The sequence below is a fragment of the Molothrus ater genome, chromosome Z, assembly GCF_012460135.2.
Source record: "Molothrus ater isolate BHLD 08-10-18 breed brown headed cowbird chromosome Z, BPBGC_Mater_1.1, whole genome shotgun sequence".
NCBI lineage: Eukaryota > Metazoa > Chordata > Aves > Passeriformes > Icteridae > Molothrus > Molothrus ater.
Genome location: NC_050511.2, coordinates 56,354,377 through 56,379,308, shown reverse-complemented (window position 1 = coordinate 56,379,308; position 24,932 = coordinate 56,354,377). Strand labels below are relative to the sequence as shown.

Below are 24,932 nucleotides of genomic sequence, written 5' to 3'. Positions count from 1 at the left end.
TTGGTCACAAAAAGATACATTTAAAAGGTTATGCTCACAATTGTTATGACAATCCCTAGAAAGTAAATGTCTTGCTTTTACTGCATAAAATATAGGACATAGAAATGTTAATCTTTACTTACTTTTCTTCTGAAAACCAGTGTCTTCAGATTCCATCCAGAGAATCTCAGTGTTGTTTGCTGACCCATGGTATTTAGTCTTTCTTTTGTATTTCTGCATGGTTATCTATAGATATGTATAAAATAGATATCTTTAAAAAAATGAATGTGTTGTGTCTGCATTCACTGATCATGTAAAACGCTAAGCAGGAAAAGGCTTTATAATGGTTGCTTCACTGAATTATTATCTTTATTTGAGTAGCAGTGGTTATTTGTCATGACATTGAAATAATCCTGGTTTCAGATTTCATTACCAATGTGAGAATCAGATTAGATTTGTGACTCATCTGATCAAATCAGGCAGTTTTATTGCCTCAATTTGAAATTCCATCAATCCATATACAGAGAGAGCTTCTAAACCATTTCTGAGCAACTTCAGTTGGTATCTTCTCAAAAGTAAAACTGTCTGAAAGACCATAAACCTAAAGAGAAGAGAGTTCTAGGGATTTAAATATGGGTTTTTTCTGCAACTACATTGCATTATTTTTGTGGCACTTAGTAAGACTATTGTGAATGTATAAATGTCCCTCAACTTGCTGTCCAGAGACTGTCTGTTTCAAAGTACTGACTGCACACTTTTTTCTTCTCCTAGTGGCCACAGATGTCTTCAACTCCAAAAGTCTGGCCATTCAGGCCCAGAAGAAGATCCTTGGAAAAATGGTGTCCAAATCAATAGCAACTACTTTGATTGATGATACAAGCAGTGATGTTTTAGATGAGCTTTACAGAGTAACAAAGGAATATACACAAAATAAAAAAGAAGCAGAGAAGATAATCAAAAACCTCATTAAAATAGTCCTCAAATTGGCAATTCTCTACAGGAACAACCAATTTAATCAAGATGAAATAGCACTGATGGAGAAATTCAAGAAGAAGGTTCATCAGCTGGCTAAGACCGTGGTCAGTTTCCATCAGGTGGATTATACCTTTGACAGGAACTTTTTGTCCAAACTGTTGAATGAATGTAGAGAGCTGCTCCATGAAATCATTCAGCGTCACCTAACTGCGAAGTCACATGGACGCGTCAACAATGTGTTTGATCACTTCTCTGATTGTGAATTTTTGGCTGCCTTGTACAATCCCTTTGGACCTTATAAAATCCATCTGCAGAAACTTTGTGATGGGGTCAACAAAATGCTAGATGAGGGGAACATATAAGTTCTTGTATTATAGGTGACTGCCTATGAGTTACTTGTAGATGGAACACTGTTGATTTATGAAGGAATAAGGGAGCATGCAAAGAGGGTTTTTACATTATGACAAATCTTTCCTAAATATCTCTATTAATTGATTTCTTACTATGCGCTATCTGTTGCTATTCAGAGTCCATCTGGAAGAAAAACTGCACATGACTTTTTTTACTGTGCTTTGCCTATGGAAATAGCTTGATAAATACAATCAAACAGAATGGTTCAAGTAGAGTAAGAGCCTTGCAAGATAGATATACAAACCAAAACAATATGCTGTCAGACAATCCGCATCTTTCATAGATTTACAGAATTAATTCTTAACTATCAGAATCCAGTAATGTTGGTAACAGACTATCATGGTGATGGTACACTCTGTAATTTCTTTCATTTACTTGTAAAATAGACATATTTGATTCAGTTATAGTCCTTTATGCTCTCTGCACAGATAACAGCTTCCTAGTGTTGCCATTATGAAGCATTGAGTTTTAAATAAAATCAGTGATGCTGTCACATAGAGTCTTAACAGCAGGCTTGTGCATCTCCAGCTCAGAGGTCAAAACTTCCTGTCTGCCAGGCAGGATCTCCCAAGGAAGAGATCCTTATAGATCTGCACAGGTGCTTGCTTCCTTTGACCACATGGGGATTATTTGAGGAATAAGCTACAGGAAAATAGCTGGACAGGGGAGGAGCATCCCAAGAAACTGCTTGTGGTACAGAATTTTAACTCTGCCTATGATAAGATAAAACACAGTGACTTCTCTGTGCAATTCCTTAAGATTTTTAGAATTCTGCTAGTAGAATCATAGAATCAATCATCTGGGTTGGAAGGGTCACAATTCTTTTCGAAAAGATGTGATTCAGTATATCTGATATACTAGTCTGATGTGTATGATGATGTGAATTCACCAAAGTTGATAAATAAATTGCAAGCCAATTTGCTTTGTGTACAGTGAAAGTAGAAACAGAAATTAATGTTATCATTGTGTTATATACTATTTAACTAATGAAAAATGGAACTTTAAATAATTTTTTTTCTTCTTTTCCTACTTCTTACCTTTTATCCTTCTTTTTCTTCCTCATCTTCTCTCTGCCTTGATATTGGGGATAAAAAATGTGACTTTCTAGACACTGTAATGTACTTAAAAGCATGAAGTTAATACATTTCAAACAGCCAAAGACTTTTTGTTAGGAAGCCTATAAAGATTTTGCTGTTTATTTAATTGCCAGTGTTTTTGCTGTTTGCTGTGTCCTTTTGTTTTAATGAGTAAACCAAAGAATATTTGCACTCCAAACTTCTCTTGTCTTTTTTTTTTCCCTTATCATATTTTAAATACTAAATTGTGCCAGCAACAAAAGCATTGCAACGATTTCAGCACTACTTGTGATTTTTAAGAGAGAAATTTAAGTTTTATCCCTGTTAGATTGGTCATTAGGCCCTCAATATTCCTGGAAACCTGCCAGAGAAATGTGTTCAAAATGTGAATCCATTTTATGGAAGCCATTGGTGTTCAGCAGAGAGAGAAGATTGATGTACTACTACTTGTCTAGAAACAGCTGGGAACTGATGAAAGGACAGTACACCAGAATTTGCCAAGAAGTAACTTCTTAGGTTGACATCTGAAGGAGTTTCATTAAGATCTCTTCCCATGCTTTGCCTAAACAGTAAATATGCTGTGTTCTGTCTATCAGAAGTCATGTGTAGGGACGGAGAAAAATCGCACAAATTGTAAAGAGTTTAGTTCCTGGTGTATTTATTTTATCTTCCTGCCTAGAAATACCAAATTCTTCCTCCTGGGGTGAGAATAAAAAGGAACTTCTGGAAATTAAAACAGTTTTATCTACAAATCCTGTTTTTAAATTGTGTCCTGATTCCCCAAAATAGCCTAATTTATAACAAATTGTAACAGTTACTGAAAGGAGGAGACAGTACCTTGTTTAGAACCAGGTGTATTACATGTGCATGCTGTGTAAAACACAGAAGATTATCTTTGGCCATGAACCAGAATATTTTGATGCTGAAATTTGAATTTTCTCTGGGAAAAAAACCTGCTTAAGTAATCTTTGCACATTGATATTAACACCTACTTACATGTATATGAGCCATGTACATTTTCAGTACCCAGGACCTTCCTACTGAACTGCACTGTCTGGCCATTTACTTGTTAGAAAAAGTGAAAATTGCCCATGGAGATCTGATTATAACCATGAAAACTTGACAGCTAAGAGACCATATATTTAGCTCACATTCGAGTTACATTTTTCTGAGATGCTGTGACATTGGTTCTTGTCTGGCATTCATTTTGAATTACAAAAGAGTTCCATGATGATGAAAGAAACCAATTGTGTTTGGTTTTCAAACACCTACCATGTTCTTCTGACATAGCACTCAAGCTATATACTTTTGCAGTTAATTTTTTCCTGCAGCATACATAAATAGTAGCTTTAATTATGAAAATTCAGAAATAAACTGACAGCATTTTTGCCTGTAGTACACTTGTATGAAGGCATTGACCCTCTAGCAGAAACTTGACATAGTCAAGATTTTAAAAAAGGTTACAGTCTCACTGTTTAATTATGGGTAGCATAATCCCATAATTTAGTATTGCAAAATTGATAATGCTGTGTTTTAATAGGGTGATAATTATTAATACATTAAAATCCAGTCACCATTTTACAATGGGCATTTAAATCTCAGTACTTCAGGTGATGCGTATTTTAATGTCTTTTCAACAGTTAGTTAATATGTAAAGCCTAATGCCATCAAAATACATGTTGAAGTTCTGTAACTTAAAACTAATTGTATAGCTTTTTAGAGGCATTGAAAAAGTGCTAAGTCAGACCTTGGATACACTTTACAAGATGTAAACAAACACGATCTCATCCATATAATGAAAACAAAATATAGGGAGGTTATCTGGGCCATTGTGTGTGGGCTTTTGGCTTTTGGCCATTCCTTAATTACGTTTGTGTGCACAGAAAAACAAAAAGACACAATTGGGTAAATTACAAGCCTTATTCTTGGCCTTGAGTTCTCTTGAGATCTCTTGTATCTCCGTTTAGGAGGTAGAGAGATCATAAGGAATCTGGAAGCTTTCAGCAACTGATGTGAGGCGATTTGTGGTTTTGTTTTGTTTTTTTTTCCCTAAATCATGTCTCCTCTAAAAAAAGATTCAACCCCACCCATAAATTCTTGTAAAACAATAGAGTGAGGAGATGGCCAATTGCTTTCTCATATCTCTCCCCAGTGAGATTACATTTTCCCAAGAAAACTGGGAACTGATTGTGATGGCAGTTAGCTTCAGTAACTTTCCAGTCCCTTCTAGTTGTAATGGCTATAATGTGACTATTTAAAGGTAAACTGGAATTCTGCATGTAGCTCTTCAAGGGACCAGAGGGTGCTCATTTTCAGGGTCTAGCAGAGAGGAATCTAGCCCACTTCATTGTAGAGGGGACAGTGTTAAGAGTAGGATGGTAAGCTGTACATTGCATGGGCTTGGATGGTCTCTCTGCAATGAGTGTTGGCTGTCTGGTGATCGCCTACCACAGCTTTCCTTTGCCTTCTGCTGCCATTCTGAGCAGCTGACATTTAAAAGACAAGCCAACTCCTTTCCTACTGTTTTTACCCCAGGATTACATTACATGGTAATCTAAGGAGAAGAATTGATAGGCTACATTACCTGCTTTACTTAATGAAAAACCACAAATAAACACCACGTTCCTGATTTGTTGGGTTTTTTTTTATGGTGGGGGGAGGGTTGCATTGGCAATGTAATTAGATCTCTGAAAGACTAATCTACATCTTGATCTGGGTGTTAATAATGTTTTGGCTATAATCTATACCCTTATCAGTGTGATTTTCAGTACATGTACTTCTAAGCCCTTTTTTTTTTCCCCAGAAGTGCTTTTGAACATATTACTTCATATACATGAGATGAAGACTCCTATTTGCATAACCATTTGCAGAAAAACTTTGTTACAACTGCTTTTTATGGAGATCTGGGCAGGTCAGCCAGCATTCATGGTTAAGTGGCAAACATCTGTGCTCTAGATAAAACAACTGTCAAAAGAGATTATAGTTGTCCAGGAAAGTTCTGTAATATGCATTTCACATAAATGAAACATCTTTTGGGAGGGGAAAGTTTCCTATTTATCTTAAAATCAAATTGTTGTGCAAAGCTGTGACTATTACTTAGAAAGTTTAGACTTAGTAATGTAGTTATTTCAGTTTGTGAAAAAAAAGACACCAAAACCCAACAGAACAAGAAAACTTGCATTTGAAAGAAGTTTTGAAATAATTATCCATTTTACTATTTTAATCTTTTCATGCTGAATTTTGCATACTGCAGTTGACATATTGCAGCTTTGTAATTCATATATAGTATTAAATACTATAGGTTAACATGATTTCTTTTTATGTCTATAAAAACAAAGGAATAATATCTCCATACACACTATGTCAAAAAGCTTTCTTTCACAATTACAATAGTGCTCAGTTTGTGTAACAAATCAAATTTTCTTAATGTTTAAACTACAAACTGCTGAAGTGACCTCTCTTTTCTTAGTACTCAGTTTTACTATTTAGAGTTCTGTTTTCCAATTTTAATGTTGAGATTTATGGGCAAGACACTCCTGAATCAATATCTACTTTTTCTTGTGAGCTTGGGAAATGCAGGTGCTGATATACATCTTGTAACCATCTGTAAATTTCTACTTGCTAGCACAACACCAGTTTCTGGAGAAACATCCCTTACGGCATTTCTTTCTATTAGGGAGCAAATTGAAAAGAGGCGTCTTATAACTTTGGGATGTACCATAATTACACAGTAACAAACAAAGAAGCAGGCTTTAATGATTAAGAATAATGTAATTAAGAAGGTACTTTGCTTGCCCAGCTTTCCCAAGCAATCAAAACTTATCTGCTATTTGTTGTTCTCCCGTGTGGGAAAGTCTTAGTATGGTAGGTGGAAGACAAAGGCAGAGCTTCCTACAGTTACTGTGATTTAGATTTAAATTATTTTTACATGTAAGGCTTTCCACTGTTGACTGTAAAAATCTTAACACTGAAGCTTTTCCTTGGCTTTATGACAAGTTAATTCCTATTTCAGTTTGCATTATATATTTGAGTTTAAAATGTGCTTTTATTGTGCACATAAATATGAGCAGAAGAAAAACAGCAGCTGGCCTTGTGCCTCATATCATGCTTTCTAGATACCTTGGGGTTTTTTCATTAGATGTTTTGGTTTCTTAGTGGATATCATCCTGAAGGTTTTCATCAATTCAGGTCAGTCTAAGAGAAAAATTGTTTGCCTTTCACACAGTTATTCTCCAGTTTCTGCTGGCACCTTGCGGCAACCTAATGCTCTTCATTTGCAAGACATTTGTGGGACATTTTGAAGTACATTTTTTCAGAATTAATTTATTTTTGATTTTTCTGTCCAAGCTGCAGCTAATAGTGGATGAAAAATATGATTGCATTTAAGTTGTGTAAGGGTTTTCTAATACAGGGAGTATGATGGCGTAGATAAAATAAATCAGCTCAAGCAGGGCCCACATACCACCAACCCTTCTTCTCTTGTGTGGGAATACAAATGCACTAGTTATGCTCCATTATCGAATAGTGTTGAATAACTACTTGGCTTTCTTGAGCAGGATTTACTATTTTATTTGGGGAATCCATTTCAGTAGCTGGGCTTGGCTAGGGTTCTGAGAAGTCCCCTGGCTGTTGATAGCCTAGAGTTAATTAAGGGTTTCTGTGACATGAAAGAACAGCCTTTCCCTGTTCCAGAATCACTGACTTCACTGACTGGAATGGAGATACTGTGGTTTTTTGCTTTGTTCGTTAGAGGGTCGGTTTTATTTTTTTGGAGAGTCATAACTGTGTATGGTCTGCTAGGCCTACTAAGAGGTTGCAGAAATAAAAGAGACTGAGGCCAACTGGCTTATTACCCCACGAGGCTTTGAGCCAGAGGGGGAATAAGTGCATGGGTCCAGGGACATGACATGAGATCAGCTGTTCCTTTCAAGAGAGCTGGTTCTATATCTCAAGAATCTTGATAATTCAGCAATGGCAAAATTATCTCATCCTTGGAACTAAAGTGAGTCTCTTTGCCCAACCAAAAGCTGTCTCAGTTACAGGCTGCCTAACTTGATTTCAGTAGTATGGACACTCCCAAAGGTACGTTTGCTGTGCCATCATATGAGAAACTATTAGGGAAATGTGGAAAGAAAAGCTCAGCACTTTTCTGGGAGGAAGGGCTGTGATGAGACAAAGATCTCATTAAGTTTGCTTTGCCATCCACACTGTGATAAGGACTGCTGCCTGCTGTAAGCACAGGCATTTGACTTTGTTTAAGTAAGACAATATATTTAATCCTACAGTTCCAGTATCCTATGACGCTGTAATCTATGGTTTACCCCAAAACTAGGACTGAGAGGCTCATGCTACAAAATATGGAAACAGGGAATGAGGCCCTTTAGAAAATAGTATCAAAGAAAACTAGTCTTTGCTATGCTTTGGAACTGGGAGAACCTTGGATGGGGTATTTTGACTTCCCACTTCATTTCTGATGAGAAGAGCAAGTGCAGAAGAGGAGTACAAGGTGTTTATGCTGTTAGCTAGTTGACCGTTCTCCATCTTGTTTCTAGACAAAAGGCTATTCCATACTTCATGTATTCTTGATTAAAATTTTTTTTTTACTTAAATAAAGGAGGAATTCTTACCATGGAATACTGACTATTTAAACCTGTGGTGTTTTGCTTTCATTTGCATTCTTGGGGTGGTTGAGATGGAAGCTGGTAGAGTGGGTATTTCTGAGACACAACTGGAACTCTGCTGGTAATCTAGGGGAAACGGATGTCTGTTGTGCACAGAGAAAACTTCTGTAAAACTGGAACTAAGAACTGTAAAATGTCCTTGGTGGTAACTTGACAGGCCATTTTAGAAGGCACAGTTTAAAAGTAACTTACCTTTTGTAAGTTACCTTTTTACAACACTTTGTGTTCATTAAAGGAGATGCCTGGATTTATTCTATGAAAAGAACCTCTTGGAATTTTTAGCTGTTCTAAATCTCAGTATGGCTGTTAATTCAGGAAGCAAGTGGACCAAATCAGTTTTCTCAAGAAGCATTTCAAGTGTTCCATCTACTCATTAAAGATTCAACTCATCTGCAGAATCTGTTTACTTGTAACTTTATAGTAGTGCAAATATGCACCTAATTTCCACAGAATGTGACATATGATTATTTGACAGTCTTTCTACTTCTTGTTTTAGTTCATGTTTTTAGTCCTTCTGGGGACTGCCTTTTTTTCTTTTTAATTCTTTTTTTTAAATTTTCCCTTCAAGGGAGCCAATTTAATGGATTTTTCATGAAGAATCATTTAGGATGAAATAGTGTGGTTGTGTTATGGGAGTAACACCATAACCTTTTGCTGGCACCTCCCTAACTTGTCACCACAGGATGCATTTTCAAAGCTGTAGACTGCACAAGCAACTAGTTTCTGCTTCAAAAGTTTGATCTACTACTGTGTCACTTCATACCTGCTCAGCAGTCCACCGAGCCCTGACTGACCTAGGGCTTCGGTCTCCCTTGAATCCTCTGTCTCTGATGGATTCAAATGGAGAGCTTCCATAGAGCTCTGCTTGTACCCCCTGCTTGAATTTTCCACTTAATTGAGTGGTATGTGCAACAAATGCCAAAATTAATGTTTCTTGCCAAAACAGGGATATGAGACCTCCTGTGATGTGGGTTGTTGACAACAGCTATAAAAATGTTTACATTTGCAGTTGGTGCATAAGAATGTGTGCACTGTTTACTACACAGTAGGCTGCTCCTCAACATCTCATCAGGAAAGCTGCTTTTCAGGTTCTGAAGGTGACAAACAAGGGATTCAATGGCAAAAAATCCCCACTTACTAATTGCTGCAGGCTCACAGAAAAATAAAAGAAGACAAAAGAATGGAAACTAGAATGAAAATACATACTACTATATGCTGATATGCTGCAGATGAAAGTAATCAATAAATATTACATTGAAACCATGAAGAACTTCTCAGTTGGGGTTTCTAAGTAGTTTTATCTAAACATTTTTAGTAAGGGAGTAATTACTATGGTGAGCTGGGCCATGCATTGGTTTCTGTGAGATAAACATGTGACCAGCTCAGGGCCCAAGACCCATCCATGACCTCTCTGCACTGGCAGCCAGAGAATGGCTGCAGAGAGGGAGAGGGGAAATGGGGGAGAATGACGCAAGGCGTCTTTGGTCACAGCAAAAAAATATCTGTTCGCAAACCCAGGGACTTTTAGAGCACTAAGGCTATTGGGAGGCACCATCTGTTGGAGGCTGTTCTTTTGCAGTATTCAGTGAAAAGTGCTACAGTTTTTAACATGGATTCAGTATCTAGTTCCCGGTCATGACAAGAAATATCTTCCCCTTCAATCATGTTTGTAGAGAAGTCTTTGTTCCCAGTGAATAGGCCTCTGCAAATCTCCACGAGCAAAACCATTTAGCAAGCAAATAAAGAACTTGAAAATTATAATCTAAAAAGATCTTTTAGCAATGTTAAAAAATCCAGAGTAAAAGCAAGTCAGTCAATTTTTTTATTCCCCTTGTATAAAAGTTTCCAAGGTGCTCACCATCTCCAGCCGCAGACAGTAGAAACCATTTCCAATGGGATTACAACTCCCATAGTACCCACAACTGTGGGAACCCCTAGTGCAAGCCTGTAGTTTACAAAAGGCTTGTAAAAGAAAAATACCCAAACCAAATTATCTAACCTGTTACCCAAAAGATGTTAGCACATACACCAAATTTGCTTCAGTGCACAGCACGAAAATTTACTGTTAATGGAAAGAACTTACCTGCTCTAGGCTTTGAAGCATAACAGGAAAGAAACATCATCACATTCAATATTACAAGGTACTGAGTGGGGGTTTTGGCAATTTTTTCCTAGTGAAAAATGTCTGAAATGTCAGTATAAATGTTAATGATAAATATATGCTAGCTCACACTGTTCACTAAGAGACAAAATAAAGCAATTTTGGTCCTCCTTTTTGAACTGACTTATTTTGTTAAACCCTGGCTGGCTGTGTTTGGAATGTGGATATCCTGCTATTATTCTCATTCATTATGGCTCAATCACTGAAAACTCACTATGGCACCTGATCTTGGTTTGTGGCTTGACACCTACTCTGCTCATGTTTCCACCTACCATCACTTCAGTTTGGTAAGCGCAGCAGTCCCATCATACCTTTTTCAGACTGATATAGATATTTTCTGATAGCTGTATGACTTCTGGAACAAAGCTTTTCTGACTGCTAAAGGAACCCATCAAACACCTTTCCATCCAGAATGGTTCCTTGTACTTTGCATCTTTTAAATACAGACAAATTTAACTTTAAAAACATAAAATATAGAAGTGATGTACCATCTCTTTTATGCACTTTATTATTAAAAAATACACTTTATTTTGTGTTCTGAAGGAAAAAATAACCATTCTGTTGAGGAAACTTAATTGTTTTGAAGTGTGAGCCCTCCCTTGATTCTAATCCCATTCTAAGCACAAAAATAAGGTAGCTGTAAAAGTTCCTGACTTGTTAACAAGGCCTGTTTATTTGGTATCTAAGCAACAAATTCTGCTGTTGAAGTATCTCAGGGACTGATTTTATTTGGGCCATGCAACCACGAACTTCTAGGCAAATTCAAGAGTAAGTCCCATACTTGAATAGCCCATCATCTGTAAAAATACAGGAGATGGAAGACTATGGAATGTGAAAGACTAGAGCTGAAATGGCTTGTTCAAGATCATGAAAGATCTGGTGCTGGACAGAATCAGCACTGAAAATGTACCTGGCTCTCTTAGGCCTTGTTTATAGAAGTGCCCACAGATCTGAGCTGCTCTAGATTAATACACTTACATAGGGGATTATGCAAATAAAATTGGTACTGAAAAGATGACCACTCAGTCCTTGTAGATATTTCCAGTCTTTACTAGATGCTGCTCTCACAGCATCCTGGAGACTTCCCTTTCTTTTCCCAGGTGGGAGCCCAATCCCACACTGTGGCAACAATAAACAAAACGTTGAGTGTTGAGGTTGAACCAAAGCTCACAGATGTTAAGGGCTCAATCTGTTACTTCCTCAGGAAGGGCAATTGCAATCTGACTCACCGATCTGCCCTCCTCCCCCCCAGGAAAGAGCCTCCTCCTGCTGCCAAGTACAGCACAGCCAAACCACAATCAGCGATGTTCTCTCTGCAAAACACACCCAGCTGCACCGGGCCTCTCACTGCTGGGCAATTCGCTCTTCTACTGAGCTGCACTCAAACGACATAGACAAACTTCCGAAGTTTAATTAGTTGTAAGGGTATTTAGTGCTGTGACAGAAAAAAACACCTCCAGTGCAATGGGTTGTTTCTGCGCACAGTCAAGAATTTTCCCCCACACTTAAAGCTTGCCATTGATTGTAGATTATTTATCTGATGCAGTTTCCTTGGCTGCCTTCAGAAATGTTTTTTTCCCCTGTCGTTTCCAGTAGTTTCCCTGTGGGTGGTACTATGAATGTGGGCACTTGGGGCAGCCTTACCGTAGCAAGGGCTCACTCTAGTGCCCACAGTGTAAGTTGCAGTTGAAGCTTTCAAACCCCTGCAAGCCGAACTGAGTCATAAAATCATAGACCACTAGTCTCTGTTCCTACTGTTTCTAAAGGAGTGAATGCTACAGATTATTTGAGGTCAGAAATTATAATTTATTCTATTTTGGAAGTCTCCAAATAGCTGTCACTCAGGAAACTATCACCTTTCTTTAATGTAGACAGTAAGGCATTTACAGCCAAGAAGATAACCAGGCAGCAAAACCATTTTTTCTTTCTATTAGCTGCAGAAATAATCCAAAGTTTACAAGAAAGGTTAATAATGAATTAAAGTTTATCTGTGCAGAGGGAATTTGTAGATGATTTCCTGAAAAAATAATTCTGTGCATTCCTTACAATCCTCTGTTCCCTGTGCAAGCCCCTAGATTTAAGCATTGGCCCTATGAAATACCAGAATAATTACATTCTGAATAACACTGTCTCACACAACACCTGCAATAATATAATGATTAAGTGTGTATATTCGTACTTAACCCATGGTCTGGTTCAAGTAAACACAACACACTCTGCTACTCTTTGTGCTTCACTCTGTTCTCCTTCGCTTCACCATGGGGTCACTCCCACAGGCTGCAGGTCTTCATGACCTGCTCCAGCGTGAGTCCCTCCCACAGCATGCATTCCTTCAGGAACAGGCTGCTCCAGTCCCCAACAGGATCACAAGTCCTGCCAGCAAACCTGTTCCAGTGTGAACCTCCATGGGGTGTCTTCTCTACGGGCTCCAGGGAATCTGGAGCTGGACCACCCACTGTCACTCCCTCTTCACTGGCCTGGGTGTCTGCAGGGCTGCTTCTCCCTCAGCTTCCCCACTCTTCCACAATTGCTGCAAAACACCTTTTATATTTTCTTAGACACGTTCCCAGAGGCACCACCGGCAACCTTTCTGAGGGTTTGAGCTGTGCCTGATGGTGGATCCTTTGGATCCAGTGGGAATGCTGTGCTGGGCCTGGGACTGCCTGCAGGCCCCATGCCCCTGCACCCAGCACTGCCCTCCACCCATGGGCAGCCAAAATCCGTGGGGCATAGAAAGCACGCTGTATTGCACTTTCACTGCTCAACAGAGTTCCCAGGGCTCTGGGAAAGCAATGTTTCCACTGGGAAATTGTAAATAGAGGGAGAGAAAAATTGCACACCATGAACAAGATTACTATAAAAGAAGTAACTGTAGATTAGCTTTAAACGGAGGCAGGATGTCTTACACCAGGGTAGCCTCACAATCCAGCAAGGATCTCACAATCCAGCCCAGCAATGGCCTCGCTGGGCACGTAGACAGAACAGGACAGGACAGCTCGCTCCTTCCCATCCTTCACAGCAGCCAGCCTGGGAAAGCAGGGCCAGGCAGGGCTGATCCTGGGCCCCACTGCCTCCGTCCCGAGCCCCTCCTTGTCCTCTGCATCCCTTCCTTACCCTTCTCATTTCTTCCTCTCCCCTTGTCTTCTCCATCTCGTTCCCTCCCCTCTGTTCCCCATCCCTTCCCCACCCATCCCTCTCCCTTCCTTCTTCCACATCCCTGCCTTTCACCTCCCCCAACCCTTCCTCTCCTCTCCTTTTCCCTTCCCTCTCCTCCATTCCCCATTCCTTCCTTTTGCATGGAAAATCACACTATGAAAAACCAGTGTCCATAAAGGAGACAGAAGAGTCCTGCAACTTTATTTGAATAATGGGGTAGAGTTCACTGGGGCACACACCTGCGGGATTTTATGTCTCGAAGTTTTGGAGGGCACAGCCTCCTTTTATCCAAAGCTCAGAAACACAAGCTATTGCAGACCCTTGTATATTTCAGGAGTCGAGCTGTCCGGCTCTGCAACAAACCTGCAGCTTGAAGTTAATAGCGACATTAAGAACGATTTCAAAGACGTTAACACCCATACTTCTGTGCATCGAATTGTTTGTAAAGACATTAGCACTCATCTTCCCTACCACTTTCCCCTGCCCATCCTCTCCCCTTCCTTTCCCCCTCTCTCTCCTTTCCTTCCCTCTCGTAATCCTATCCCATCATATCCCTTCCCTTCTTCTGCACAACCCTCCCCCGACACTCCTCGACACTCCTCCCCCCTTCCTTCCTATGCCCTCCTTCCCTGCCCTCCTTCCCGCCCCTCCGTTTCCCGCCCCTTCCTTTCCCCTACCCGTCCCTTTCCCCTTCCCATCGCACACTACAGTTCCCAGCGGGCTGCGGTGCTGGTGCATGCGCGCTGGGGCGCACCTCTCCGCCCCGTGTTGTCCCTCCTGCGGGCGGGTCGGGGCCGGGCAGTGGGGTCGGGCAGTGGAGGCGGGCGGCGCCGAGCGGAGCGGAGCGGAGCGGAGCGATGGCAGCGGCGGGGCTGAGGTTCGACGGGCGGGTGGTGCTGGTGACAGGCGCCGGAGGAGGTGAGCGCCGGCCGGGGTTTCCGCCCCCACGGGAGACGGCAGAACTGCTCGGGGGAAGCCCGGGCGGTGCGGGCTCCGCGGAGCCGCCGCTGCCCGCGGCCCCGGCAGGTGTCCCGGGGGCAGCCGGTCCGGCTTCGGAGGGGAAAAGCGGGTTGTTTCCGCAGAGGGGAGAAGCGGGGCTGCGGGGGAGGTGCTGTCCGTGCCGTTCTGGCCGTGCCAAGGCTGTGCAGGGGTCAGGGCCGTGCCTCCTGCTGCCGTCCGAGGCCGGCCCGGCGCTGCCCACGCTGGGAACCCCTCCGAACGTGGGGCTTTTCTGCTGTTTGAACACACGCGGGGAGCAGCGCCGCTGCGCCCCTCTCAGCAGTGGATGCCTTCCTCCAAGCTCTGTCCTGGTACCCTAATTCCTTCCACCTGAGCCTTGGACGTAGCGTCGGAGGCGTGTGACCCGTGTGGCTTGGCACGGTGCTGCTGCAGCAGGGCTCTCCCTTGTGCCGTCGGGGCTGCTGACGGCAGCCGCCCACCCGCTGCTGCCTGCCCGGCCCGCGCTGCTCCCGGGAGCCGGCCTGCGGGCAGCGGCAGGGAGAGACAGCTGCCAGCAGCAGGGCTGGCCCTGCGCTGTTGGTGGTCTGCAGGCTTGAGCCCTCCGGGGAACGTGGAATGCTCGGTTTTGCCAGGAAATGTTTTTGTATTTGTTGTTATGGCGTGGGGTGGGTTGGTTGGTTGGGTGTTTCTGTTATTTGTTTCTTCCCCCTTTGATTATTTTTTTTTCATTCTCTGCGTCCATGCTTTGGCCTTTGCCTACTCTGGTGGTTGAGCAAAAATACGGGCTGTCAGTGTGGATGAATGAGAGGCAGTTTGTGTTTGTGATGAGCTCTTTAGGAAACTTGTTTAGCCATACTCTGAAAAGGTTCTGCCCTCCCCACAGTGGAGTTTTGCTCTCATTTTGTGGTGCCGCATGTTGCCAGCGGAGTCATTTTGGGGTCCTAGATTAAGTGATGTCTTGTGAAGAAGTAGTTTTGGAAAGCGCTGAACAGTCCATGTACATCACCTGAAAGTGACCAACCTGATAATAATTGAGACCACGTTTTTTAATGGTGCTTTTCTGCTTTTACCACATCTATGCTTGTGGCCTTTTCCCTATATAGTAAGTTTCACTGAAGAACAGGTTAAGACCTTGCATAATAGCAAAACAAGGTCACTGTGGCAGTAACAAAGCTTCCAAAAAGTATTGCACTGAGTAAAAGTTTCATGTCATAAGTGTGTGTACAGTGATCCTTGTACTCATAGGGTTAGACTGAAAATGGTTTGTTAATAGAGAAAATTCCTCTTGTATGTTTTATTTCACAACAGCTTTTCAGTAGGTGTTGATTAAATTTAAGCCAAGATTAAGGGAGGACCTGTTATTTACAGATTAGTTCTCATTTTGCTTTTATTTAATTTACATCACTGTAGTTAGATTGCATTACTAATATCATTGTTTTTCAGCTGGATGCTGGTGAACAGATCAGACCTGGGAATTTATTTAGACATCTGAATCACTAGTTTGTGTCAAAGTCATACCTGTTTGCACATATGCACATATCTGAAAAGTATTTCTTTTCACTTTGGGGAGATCCTCTGTGAATTACTGTGTTGGACATTGTTTAGTCAACCTATCTTGTTTTTTTTAAGGTTAGTTTTGATTCTTAAATGTTCAGTCCTTGCTTAGTAGTTGAGAAGACGAGCTCATATAGCATGGCCTGAGTTTTGTGCATTTCTCAGTTGTGTACTTCTCGGTGGCTTTTCAAAACAAAACAAAAAAAAGGTTTTCTTGGACTTGGGTTATATGAGCAGTTGGGTGTATATGCACCTCACATGTGAAACTCTTGGTTGCAGAGGCCTAAGGGAGTCTTAAGGAAATTTTCAATTTATTGCTGTGAAATTAGTGCACTTAAAAACAGTATATACAATTCTTATTTTTCCCCTCCTTTTTTTTTTTTTTTTTTTGAGAAGTGGCTTTGAATGTCCAAGTGAGGTGCAAAGAGATACTGTTTGTATTCTGAGAAACTTTCTTCTGACTGATGGTTTTTTGATCATTCCAATCTCCATTTTTTTTAAATGAATAAAAAAAGGATCAGTGCCATTAATCCAAACAACTTTTGATTGCTACAGTGGATAGTATATCTGTAAATCATTTATTGCAATGAATGCCAAATACAACTAGAATCTAAGTCAGAGTGAAGGTTTAAGACCCTTGCTTTTGTTTGTAGTGCAGAAATGACAGTCTTCTCTTAGGACAGGCAAACTATGTATCTGTTTGGTTAGCTGAGGTATTAGGCATTCCTTTGTATCCAAATGATTTTGTCAATATATCTTCAGTCACAGTTAAATTTTGTTCAGTTTCTTTTTCAAATTTTAACTTTAACTAGGAAAGTATCTTATTCACTTAGTGCATAATTAATTAACTTGAAACATCCCCTCCTTCTTCAGTGTTACCTTCGGACATTAAAGGTTCTTCCTTTCAAATGTATTTTTCTATCACAAGCACAAACTCAGCAGCATACAGCTTTCCCAGATGCTTCGGCTGAATCCAGTAACGAAGAGTAAGCATGGTTTGTTTGGGTTTTTTTTCTCCTGACTGGAAGTTTTACTTGCTGTTTTTCTGTTTGTTTACTTTTATATTTTGTTCTTATAAAAGACTTTGAGCTCCTGGGGGAAATAATGTTTTACTTTGAACCTGCAAGGTGTTTGTTTTGAATTGGTGCATTTTTCTTTACGCAGTTCATTTTTTTGTAGCTTTTGTCTGAATTGTGATCCAGGAAACAAATTCACTCTTGTTTTTAACTTTTTCTTTTTTTTAAACTAGGTTTGGGCAGAGCATATGCTCTGGCTTTTGCTGAAAGAGGAGCTTCAGTAGTTGGTAAGTTTTATCTTAACTAACTTGATCTAGACAGTAACCTTTGCCTTTTCACATAGCTTGCATTCGACAGTCCATGCCCTTTTTGACAGTAACCTTTGTTACTTAATGGTTTTCTGTCTTATCTTTTGCTGTTTAATTTTGCCTCTAAGCTTTATTTTCTTATGAAACAAGTTGCCCAAGTTTGTCCTAGAGCTTACCTTTGCTGGAAAGCCAGTTTGAGTCAGATAATTTCTTGATTTAACTTCCAATTATGCATACAAGTTTTTACTACAATCTGTGGCCAGAGAGTGTGTTGTCTTAGGTAAATTCTGCTCAGAATCGTCCAATATGACCATTTGAATTTGTGAATATGTTATCTTATAGTACTTTCTCTCAAGAAAGAAGTTACTGAAATGTAGCTCAAAGCATTGTTTCTTTCTGTGGCTCATGGGACAGAAGAGCCGTCTGGTCTTGGTGTCAGTGCCAGGTAGCTGTCAGTAATTTCTTGTGGTTTTGTAGTTCCTTGGTTGAACATTAGCAGGGCATATTTAGTTGTGAAAAATGCTGTATCCCAAGGCAGTCCTGAAGGTTAAGTTATATTTTGGGTACTCACCAGCAATCAGCATTGCCATTTTTAGATTGGCTCTTAGGAAAAATCTTTTCACTGGAAGGGTTGTCAGGCACTGGAACAGGCCAGAGAGGTGGCTGAATGACCATCTCTGCAAGTATTTAAAAGATGTTTGCATGTGGCACTTAGGGATGTGGTTTACTCCTGGACTTGGCAGTGTTACATTAATGGTTGGACTTAACCTTACAGATATTTCCAACCTAAAAGGTTCTATGATTTTATAATTTTGCTGCCTATGAATGAATTTGTACAGGTACTGTTGATGAGTTCAAGATTAAATGCTTGAAGAGATTTATGGACAAGAACTTGCTCGCTGTTTTTGTTTGTAGTTTTCTAATGACAATGCCAATCTCAGTTTACAAAATTTCATGAAAATTGTTTGGTTTTACATCATTGATTGAAAATGAGTATGAATGTAGACAACTTAAAAAAAATCTGTGTTGTTTTTTCTTGTTTTGTTTCTGTTAATTGCCTTCTTTGATACTTGCTATATTTACCATGGATGTGAATAATTCACATTGAGTTCTTATTTAGCAAAAATTATGTCACTAAAGCAGTCCAAGTATTTTGTATTGACTCTCTGTAGATGGTGGTGGTCTTACTTTCCAGAATGATCTGAAAGAAAATGTATTTTATTGCCTGATCACAGCTAATGCTCCTTTATCTCTTGCCCTTATTGTGTAATAACTAAACAGTAAGTTAAGAATTGACTGTAAAGGCAACTACTTGTTTCCTTTTGGAAGCTTCACCACACTTCAGCTTGTCTTGCAGTGTTACCTCTACATGCTTGTATTTGTTTCTCTTGTTCTCTTACAATTCTGACTTCAAAGAGTTGAGAAACTACTTGTATAAATCTTTAGTTTTATAAAACTCAAGCAGATATGAGGCTTATAGCTGCCTTGTCTCTTTAAAACAAGTTCCCTTTTATAAGTTATGGAAATGAAGCTATGTTGAGACCAGTGATCAAATACTCTGGAAGAATATTTTGAGTAGTTGGAAGAATAACAGTAGGCCCCAACATGACGCCTTTGTCCAGTCCTGCATCTCTATTGAGTGAGTTGCTGTTGGTGTGGTTAAATTGACAAGAGCAACCTAGGTGGAAAACTCTCTTCCCATCACCCTGAGGCTGCCTGCTACCACTGTTTTTTGTTATTCTTTATCTCCTTCATGCTTCTCATCAGGAAAAGTTGAAAGGACAAAGAAGGGTTGATTTGCTTTTGTCTTGCATCCTGTGTCATCTCCAGACCTACCATTTCTTCTGGTCTGTCTGAGGGCTCTTGTGTTGCTGTTTTAGTTTAGAGTCATGCTTTTGAAGCATCTCTCCTGGTATGTATCTTATTTGTATTTTTTTTTTTTGCATAGTGAAATGGTGTTGAATTGCATGAGTCCTTTAAAAAACAGACTGGAAGATGCAATCTATCAGCACACCTACATTGTTCATGTGTGCTTGGTTTGTGACACCAGAATACCACAAGAAATCAGCTGGCTTACTGTTTAAAAAACTTGTACTGTAGATGTCAGGTGCTCTGCACCAACTGTTTCACTCTTCAGATTTGCTTTTGCTACTCTTCTATGACACACTCGTAGCCTTAGAGGAGTTCTTCTCCAAGATTCACACTATAGCTATGCCCTGCCACAACCACTACAGTCTTTGGCTCTTTTCGACTGCGTGATTTCAGCTGAAAATTGCATGATGTAAACCTTGGGCCTAAAGTAATGTTATTTCTCTATTTTGTTGTTAGGGGCTTTTTTTCATTGTTCTCTCACAGTCATGGCATTACTATTTTTAAGGCCTATAATAGCTCAACTCTTTCTTGCATACTCATTTTTGTTTCAACTCCATTAGTGCCTGTGCTCAGCCTAAGGTACTTTACCACCTCTGAAAATTTTACCAAATATTTAATTAGATTTTTGTCAACAAATTACTATTGAAGTATGGGATAAGCATATATAAACTTGTCTGTGGTAGAGAGTTGTAAGGCTTTAACAGGACTGAATGGTTTGTATATGTTTACCACCCAAATTGTTCACTCTTCTTTCCCAGGTGTTGTTCCTGATTCGCTTTCCTTTAATACCATGGATGTTGCAGGCTGAGCAGTCTGCCTGCGTTGCCTATCCTAACACATCACTACACTTAGAAATTTTCCTTAATTCTTTTCACTTGAATTCTGTTTCCTGCACATTTGGATTGTTACATATTGATCTGTTAGCTTGGAGATTTTTGTCTCCGTTGTTTTTTGCATCAGTGTTAAGGTACTTGTACTTCCTGCTTAAGGCTGGGCATTTTTTGTGTTTGGTTTGATTGTTTATGCTTGGTTGTTTTTTCTGTTTTTTTTGACATGTCCCTCCTCTTTTGATGCTTGCTTCTTCTGGACTTCGGCATTTTTATTTACTCACAAATTTTCTGCCGTCTTTCTACATTTCTCTTGAAGTGCTGCACGACAAAGCTGAATATAGTATTCCAGATGAGGCTTCTTGATCTGGATAATACAGTGATTTTGTGGTGTGTCCTGCGAGCCATGTTCCTATTTACATAGAGTTAAAAAAAAAGCACAAAATGGGTCTATTTCATTTTGTCATGATACAACAGACTTGGCAATTGCTGCTTTTCATCAAGACCAGCAAGAATATCCTTCATATTTTACTTTGTCTGGCTTCTTGAGTTTAGAAGTTAGAAGGCAGAAAGCTGGAATTCACCATAGCAAAAGACTGTTTAGCAGAATACCAGTGTTGCATGTAAATTCAGTCAATTCTGGCTTTTTTGCAATTCCATTTTGAACCCATTTAAACAACTTATTACAATTTTTTGAAATTTTTTGTCCAAATACAATGTTTTATGGGATTTTTTTGGGAGTGTTTTTTTTCCCCTGGTAATTCTGTGAAGCTGTGGGATGTGCAGGAGTGCAGCAGAGTGTGGCAACATTACATTCCAGCTGCCATTAGTGACGCGTGCCCCATTGTGGAGAGCAGCCTGGACCAGCTGTGTGTGTCTGGTGGGCAGGATCTGAAGCTCCAGAGCAGGCACTTCTCACTTTGTTCAGACCGCTGGGTCTCTTCTATGATGGTGTTGACTAGTAACAGTTTAGCATCTCTATTAACAGGAATCAAGTCTTGTTTTTGGTTCATGCAGTGGTTAGAGACTAGAATAAATTGCTTGTGATTGGGGTATAATCTAGATACTTATCTCTGAACTTCAACACAATTACAGAGGTAGCCTGGGCAGGGCAAGCAAGTTAAATACATGATGGAGGGGTGGAAAAAGGTTCTGTTTTCCACGCTATTTAAAGAAAAAGTGATAATGTATGTTGCACTACTTTTAAAAAAAATAGTCATATGTCCTACTATTTTTCTCTTGTCATCTGTGATTCTCAGTAAGATCCTAGATGCGGCAGGCTTTATTAATATTCCTTATAACCTCCAGTGTGATAGTGAGGTAAGGACAGACCATGAAGTCTGAGTGCTAACAACAAAATTTTCATTTCTTTTTCCTGCACAGTGAATGATCTTGGAGGTGATTTTAAAGGATATGGCAAAAGCTCCTCAGCTGCTGACAAAGTTGTTGATGAAATCAGAGCAAAAGGAGGGAAAGCAGTACCCAATTATGGTATGTTATTTGTCCAGATGAGTGTAATGCTTTATCTGTAGGAATAGTGGACATGTTAAATGAAAAGTCGATGCTGCTAGTGAAAGATTACTGCCAGCTTACCATTAACATATACATTAAACAGGTGTGAGACCATGTGGGGTGGGGAGACATGCTAAAAGCAGGTGCATTAATTGCCTCATTTAATTAAGATTTGTCTACTAATGCCCTTCTCTTTATCTCAGTTTTTAACATTGAAGTATTAAGTAGCCATTCATCTGCAGTCTTCAGATGCTAAATGGGCATGGATAGTTCTTGCTTGCTTTGCTTTGTGTTTTTCTTGCTGTCACAAATGTTGTATCATTTAGATTTGCTGTGTGGGATTTGCTTTAGGCCACATGCAGATAATGGCTGGATTTGAATTTAGTTTTCACTGAGGCTATGTATACTTTATTTTTCTTAGCTCTGTGGAATTAGTTGTTAATATCCTGGAAGTGCAGTGTATCCAGTTAATTTTAATTGAGAATTTGTATTTTTTTCTTACAGATTCCGTAGAAGATGGTGAGAAGCTGGTGAGGACAGCTCTTGAGGCTTTTGGGAGGATAGGTACAGTTGCTTAATTCATGTAGAAAATTGTTTACAAGTGCAAATCCATTATAAGCAGTGCAATTGACAACCTGTGTATGAAATACATTTTGACCACAGTAGTACTCACCAATTCTTGATGCCTGTAGTCAGTGAAATCTGAATAAGGAGCTTTCAGCTTTTAATCTAAATTATCAGCTTTTGTTTGGGTTTTTTATTTGTTTGGTTTTTTTGGGTTTTGTTTGGTTTGGGTTTTTTTTTTTTTGTTTGTTTTTCTTTGTTTTTGTTGGTGTTTTTGTTTGGTTTGGGGGTTTTTTTGGGTTTCTCTGGGTTTTTTTGTGGTTTTAACAGAGGTGTAAAGCTTAATATATGTTTTGTATTTTCCTACACTTCAGAATTTTGGAACTTCAATAATGGTTAACAATTTCTGTCACAAAGCACGAAGTCTATGAAGTGTTATAACTGGCTGCATAGAATTAGCATAAATAATGTTGCTGAAAGCAACATTTCATGTTTTTAAGCTCTTCTGCTTACATAAGGTCGACATGCATTAGCAGAAATTAAAGAAGAAAACCCTAAGGTATTTTATCTAACAATTAAAGTTATTTTTAACCATGTGATTTCCACTATTTGAAATTACTTGGTGAATTTAACTCAGGGTTAAATGGCTTAAAGTACACAAGGCCAACAGGAACCCAGTTAAATATCTGACAAGAAATTGTTATGATCCTGGTCACTTTATCAGCTTTGAGACTCTGTAGTTCCTCTAGTTATCATTTGGGCTACTGCAACAAAGGTGGTGGCATAAACTGCATAATTGGGGCATTCTGAAATTCAAAGCAGGCTTCAAAACTGTACAGGATAGCTGCATCCTGCAGATATTGGATTCCTAGGCAGCCAGCGCTTCACAGCTATGCCTGCCTTTCAGGCTTTGTCCCATTTAGGTCCCTGTCAGGTTGAGTTGCCTGTCCAAAAGTTTTATGTTATAATATTTGTTCAAGGATAGAATTCATTAATCAGGACAAGGAGCTACTGAATATGTAATATGTGTAATATGTAATATGATGTATATGTCCAGTGTTCTTGTGTGTGTATATTTGGAAGTGGGAGAAAAATAGAAAGCTTGTATTTTTATCAGTACATTGAATTAGTTACCTTTTTTTTATTTCAGATATTGTTATAAACAATGCTGGGTGAGTATACCTGTCCTGTTTGAGTGTGTGCTGTCCTTTTTGTGTAAACAAATGTTGATCTTACATCTGTTTTGTTTTCCTAATGTCGCATTTTAGGATCCTGAGAGACCGTTCTTTTGTTCGGATAAGTGATGAAGATTGGGGTGAGTTGATTTTAAAACAACTTCCAAATGTTCTTTCTGTGCGAAAGATGACATGTACATCCCTCCCACGGGAACAAGAAAGAAAAGACAGGGAAGGCTTACCTTTTGCCCTGCAAGCTTAGTGGAACGCTGCTTGTGTTCAGTGTGCAAACCAGGTCTGTGCTGCAACACACGGTAGGTGTATGTAGTTCCAAAGGGTAAGAAGGGCTGTTCTTCCCACTCCTGGTTGCCAAATGCAGTAAGAAAAAGAGCCATGTGAATTACACACAATAGTTTTTGTGAGCACAACATTCCTATTGCCAGCACTGAGTGGCTGAATACTAAACAGGCTTAAAAGACCCAGAACTAAGCAGAGAGGAAAGGAAACTGATGTGCCAAGGGACAGAAGAAAAAGCAAAACCTTCATTGAGGTGGTAGATGATGATAAGTCAGTGGAGGAGACTTTACAAAGATAGTCTGTCTTCTGTACTTCTGGTCTAAGTGCAGGAATTTTGAATGCTTTTGAATTCTGTATGGAAGAGGCCCATTAAAGAGGTGGTATATGTGGGCAGCCCCTTCATAAATCAGTGTATGTTCAGGGAAGTTCTGAAAAGTGGTCTGTCAAGACAAACAAAAACCAAAACAAAACAAAAAAACCAAAACAAAACAAAAAAACCCCAAAAAACAAAAAAATCCCAACAAAAAAACAGTGTAAAGGGAGTACATTTTTGTCATGAAGAAGAAATATGGTGCATTTCAATCTGGGAGACAAATCCTGGAATTACTAAACTGATGTTAATTTGTTCTAGATATAATTCACAGAATTCATTTGAGGGGATCGTTCCTGGTAACCCGAGCTGCATGGAATCATATGAAAAATCAGAAATTTGGCAGGTAAAAATGTGTGTTCTGTATTGCATTTTTCAGTAGGGTATAACAAAATGATGCATGCCCAAACAGGGAAGGAGTCTTGCGTTCTTTTGTTTCACTTTGTCAGGGTTGAAGCAAAATCAGTGAAAATGTCTGTACAGTTCTGATCCCTCCTTTCCACTTCCTCAGCCAAATGTTTGAAGTTTTTTTTTTCCAATATATTTAAATGTATTTTTCTGGCTCTCCCAAACAGAAGTTGTAACTATGTAAAAATACCTTGTCAATTAATGAGGACTGGTTAGAAATGTTTGTTACTTGTGTGTTACTGCAGTTTGAGGGACTCTTGTTCTGCTCCTTCTTATTCAAATGACTGGTACATGCAGTTCTGCTCGTAGGCCATAGATTTTTTTCTTTGGTGTTTACTTGTCATGAGTTTTCTTTGTTTGCCAGTTTTAACCCTTTGGACAAACGTACTTGTCTTAAAAGTTATGGGAGTGTTCTTAGTATGTTTTTAGTATGTATTACTGTTAAGTCAAAAAAAGTGCAGTGAAATCAGACTTTTTTTTCCATTTTTGTGATTTTATCAAAAACCTTGTCAAAGCACTGATTATATTAATCTTAACCATACCCACGTGTTTAAAACTGTGTGGCTATTTTCTAATCCTGTGACCTAAATAACATTTATTCTCATCCAGGGAAGTGAACTGTGAGGATAG

The 24,932-nt window shown here is 39.5% G+C and overlaps 2 protein-coding genes across 4 annotated transcripts in view; both read left to right on the top strand.

Moving 5' to 3' along the window:
- TNFAIP8 (TNF alpha induced protein 8) overlaps nucleotides 1–2,640 on the top strand; it is a 56,470-nt gene extending 53,830 nt beyond the window's left edge. For both annotated transcript variants that reach the window (XM_054518011.1, XM_036404001.2), the window contains exon 2: nucleotides 751–2,640. In XM_054518011.1, coding sequence (XP_054373986.1) covers nucleotides 751–1,316 — 566 coding nt within the window. In that variant the 3' untranslated portion in view covers nucleotides 1,317–2,640. The remainder of the gene's footprint in view (nucleotides 1–750) is intronic.
- An 11,591-nt stretch (nucleotides 2,641–14,231) lies between these two features.
- Nucleotides 14,232–24,932, top strand: part of HSD17B4 (hydroxysteroid 17-beta dehydrogenase 4) — a 62,779-nt gene continuing 52,078 nt past the window's right edge. Inside the window, exons 1-7 of one of the 2 annotated variants that reach the window (XM_036403331.2) lie at nucleotides 14,232–14,357; nucleotides 17,203–17,256; nucleotides 21,360–21,467; nucleotides 21,993–22,052; nucleotides 23,203–23,224; nucleotides 23,321–23,367; nucleotides 24,156–24,240. In XM_036403331.2, the coding sequence (XP_036259224.1) occupies nucleotides 14,297–14,357; nucleotides 17,203–17,256; nucleotides 21,360–21,467; nucleotides 21,993–22,052; nucleotides 23,203–23,224; nucleotides 23,321–23,367; nucleotides 24,156–24,240 (437 nt within the window). In that variant the 5' untranslated portion in view covers nucleotides 14,232–14,296. Of the gene's footprint in view, nucleotides 14,358–16,920; nucleotides 16,940–17,202; nucleotides 17,257–21,359; nucleotides 21,468–21,992; nucleotides 22,053–23,202; nucleotides 23,225–23,320; nucleotides 23,368–24,155; nucleotides 24,241–24,932 lie in introns of those variants that run through there. The other variant, XM_036403332.2, reaches the window with a different exon arrangement.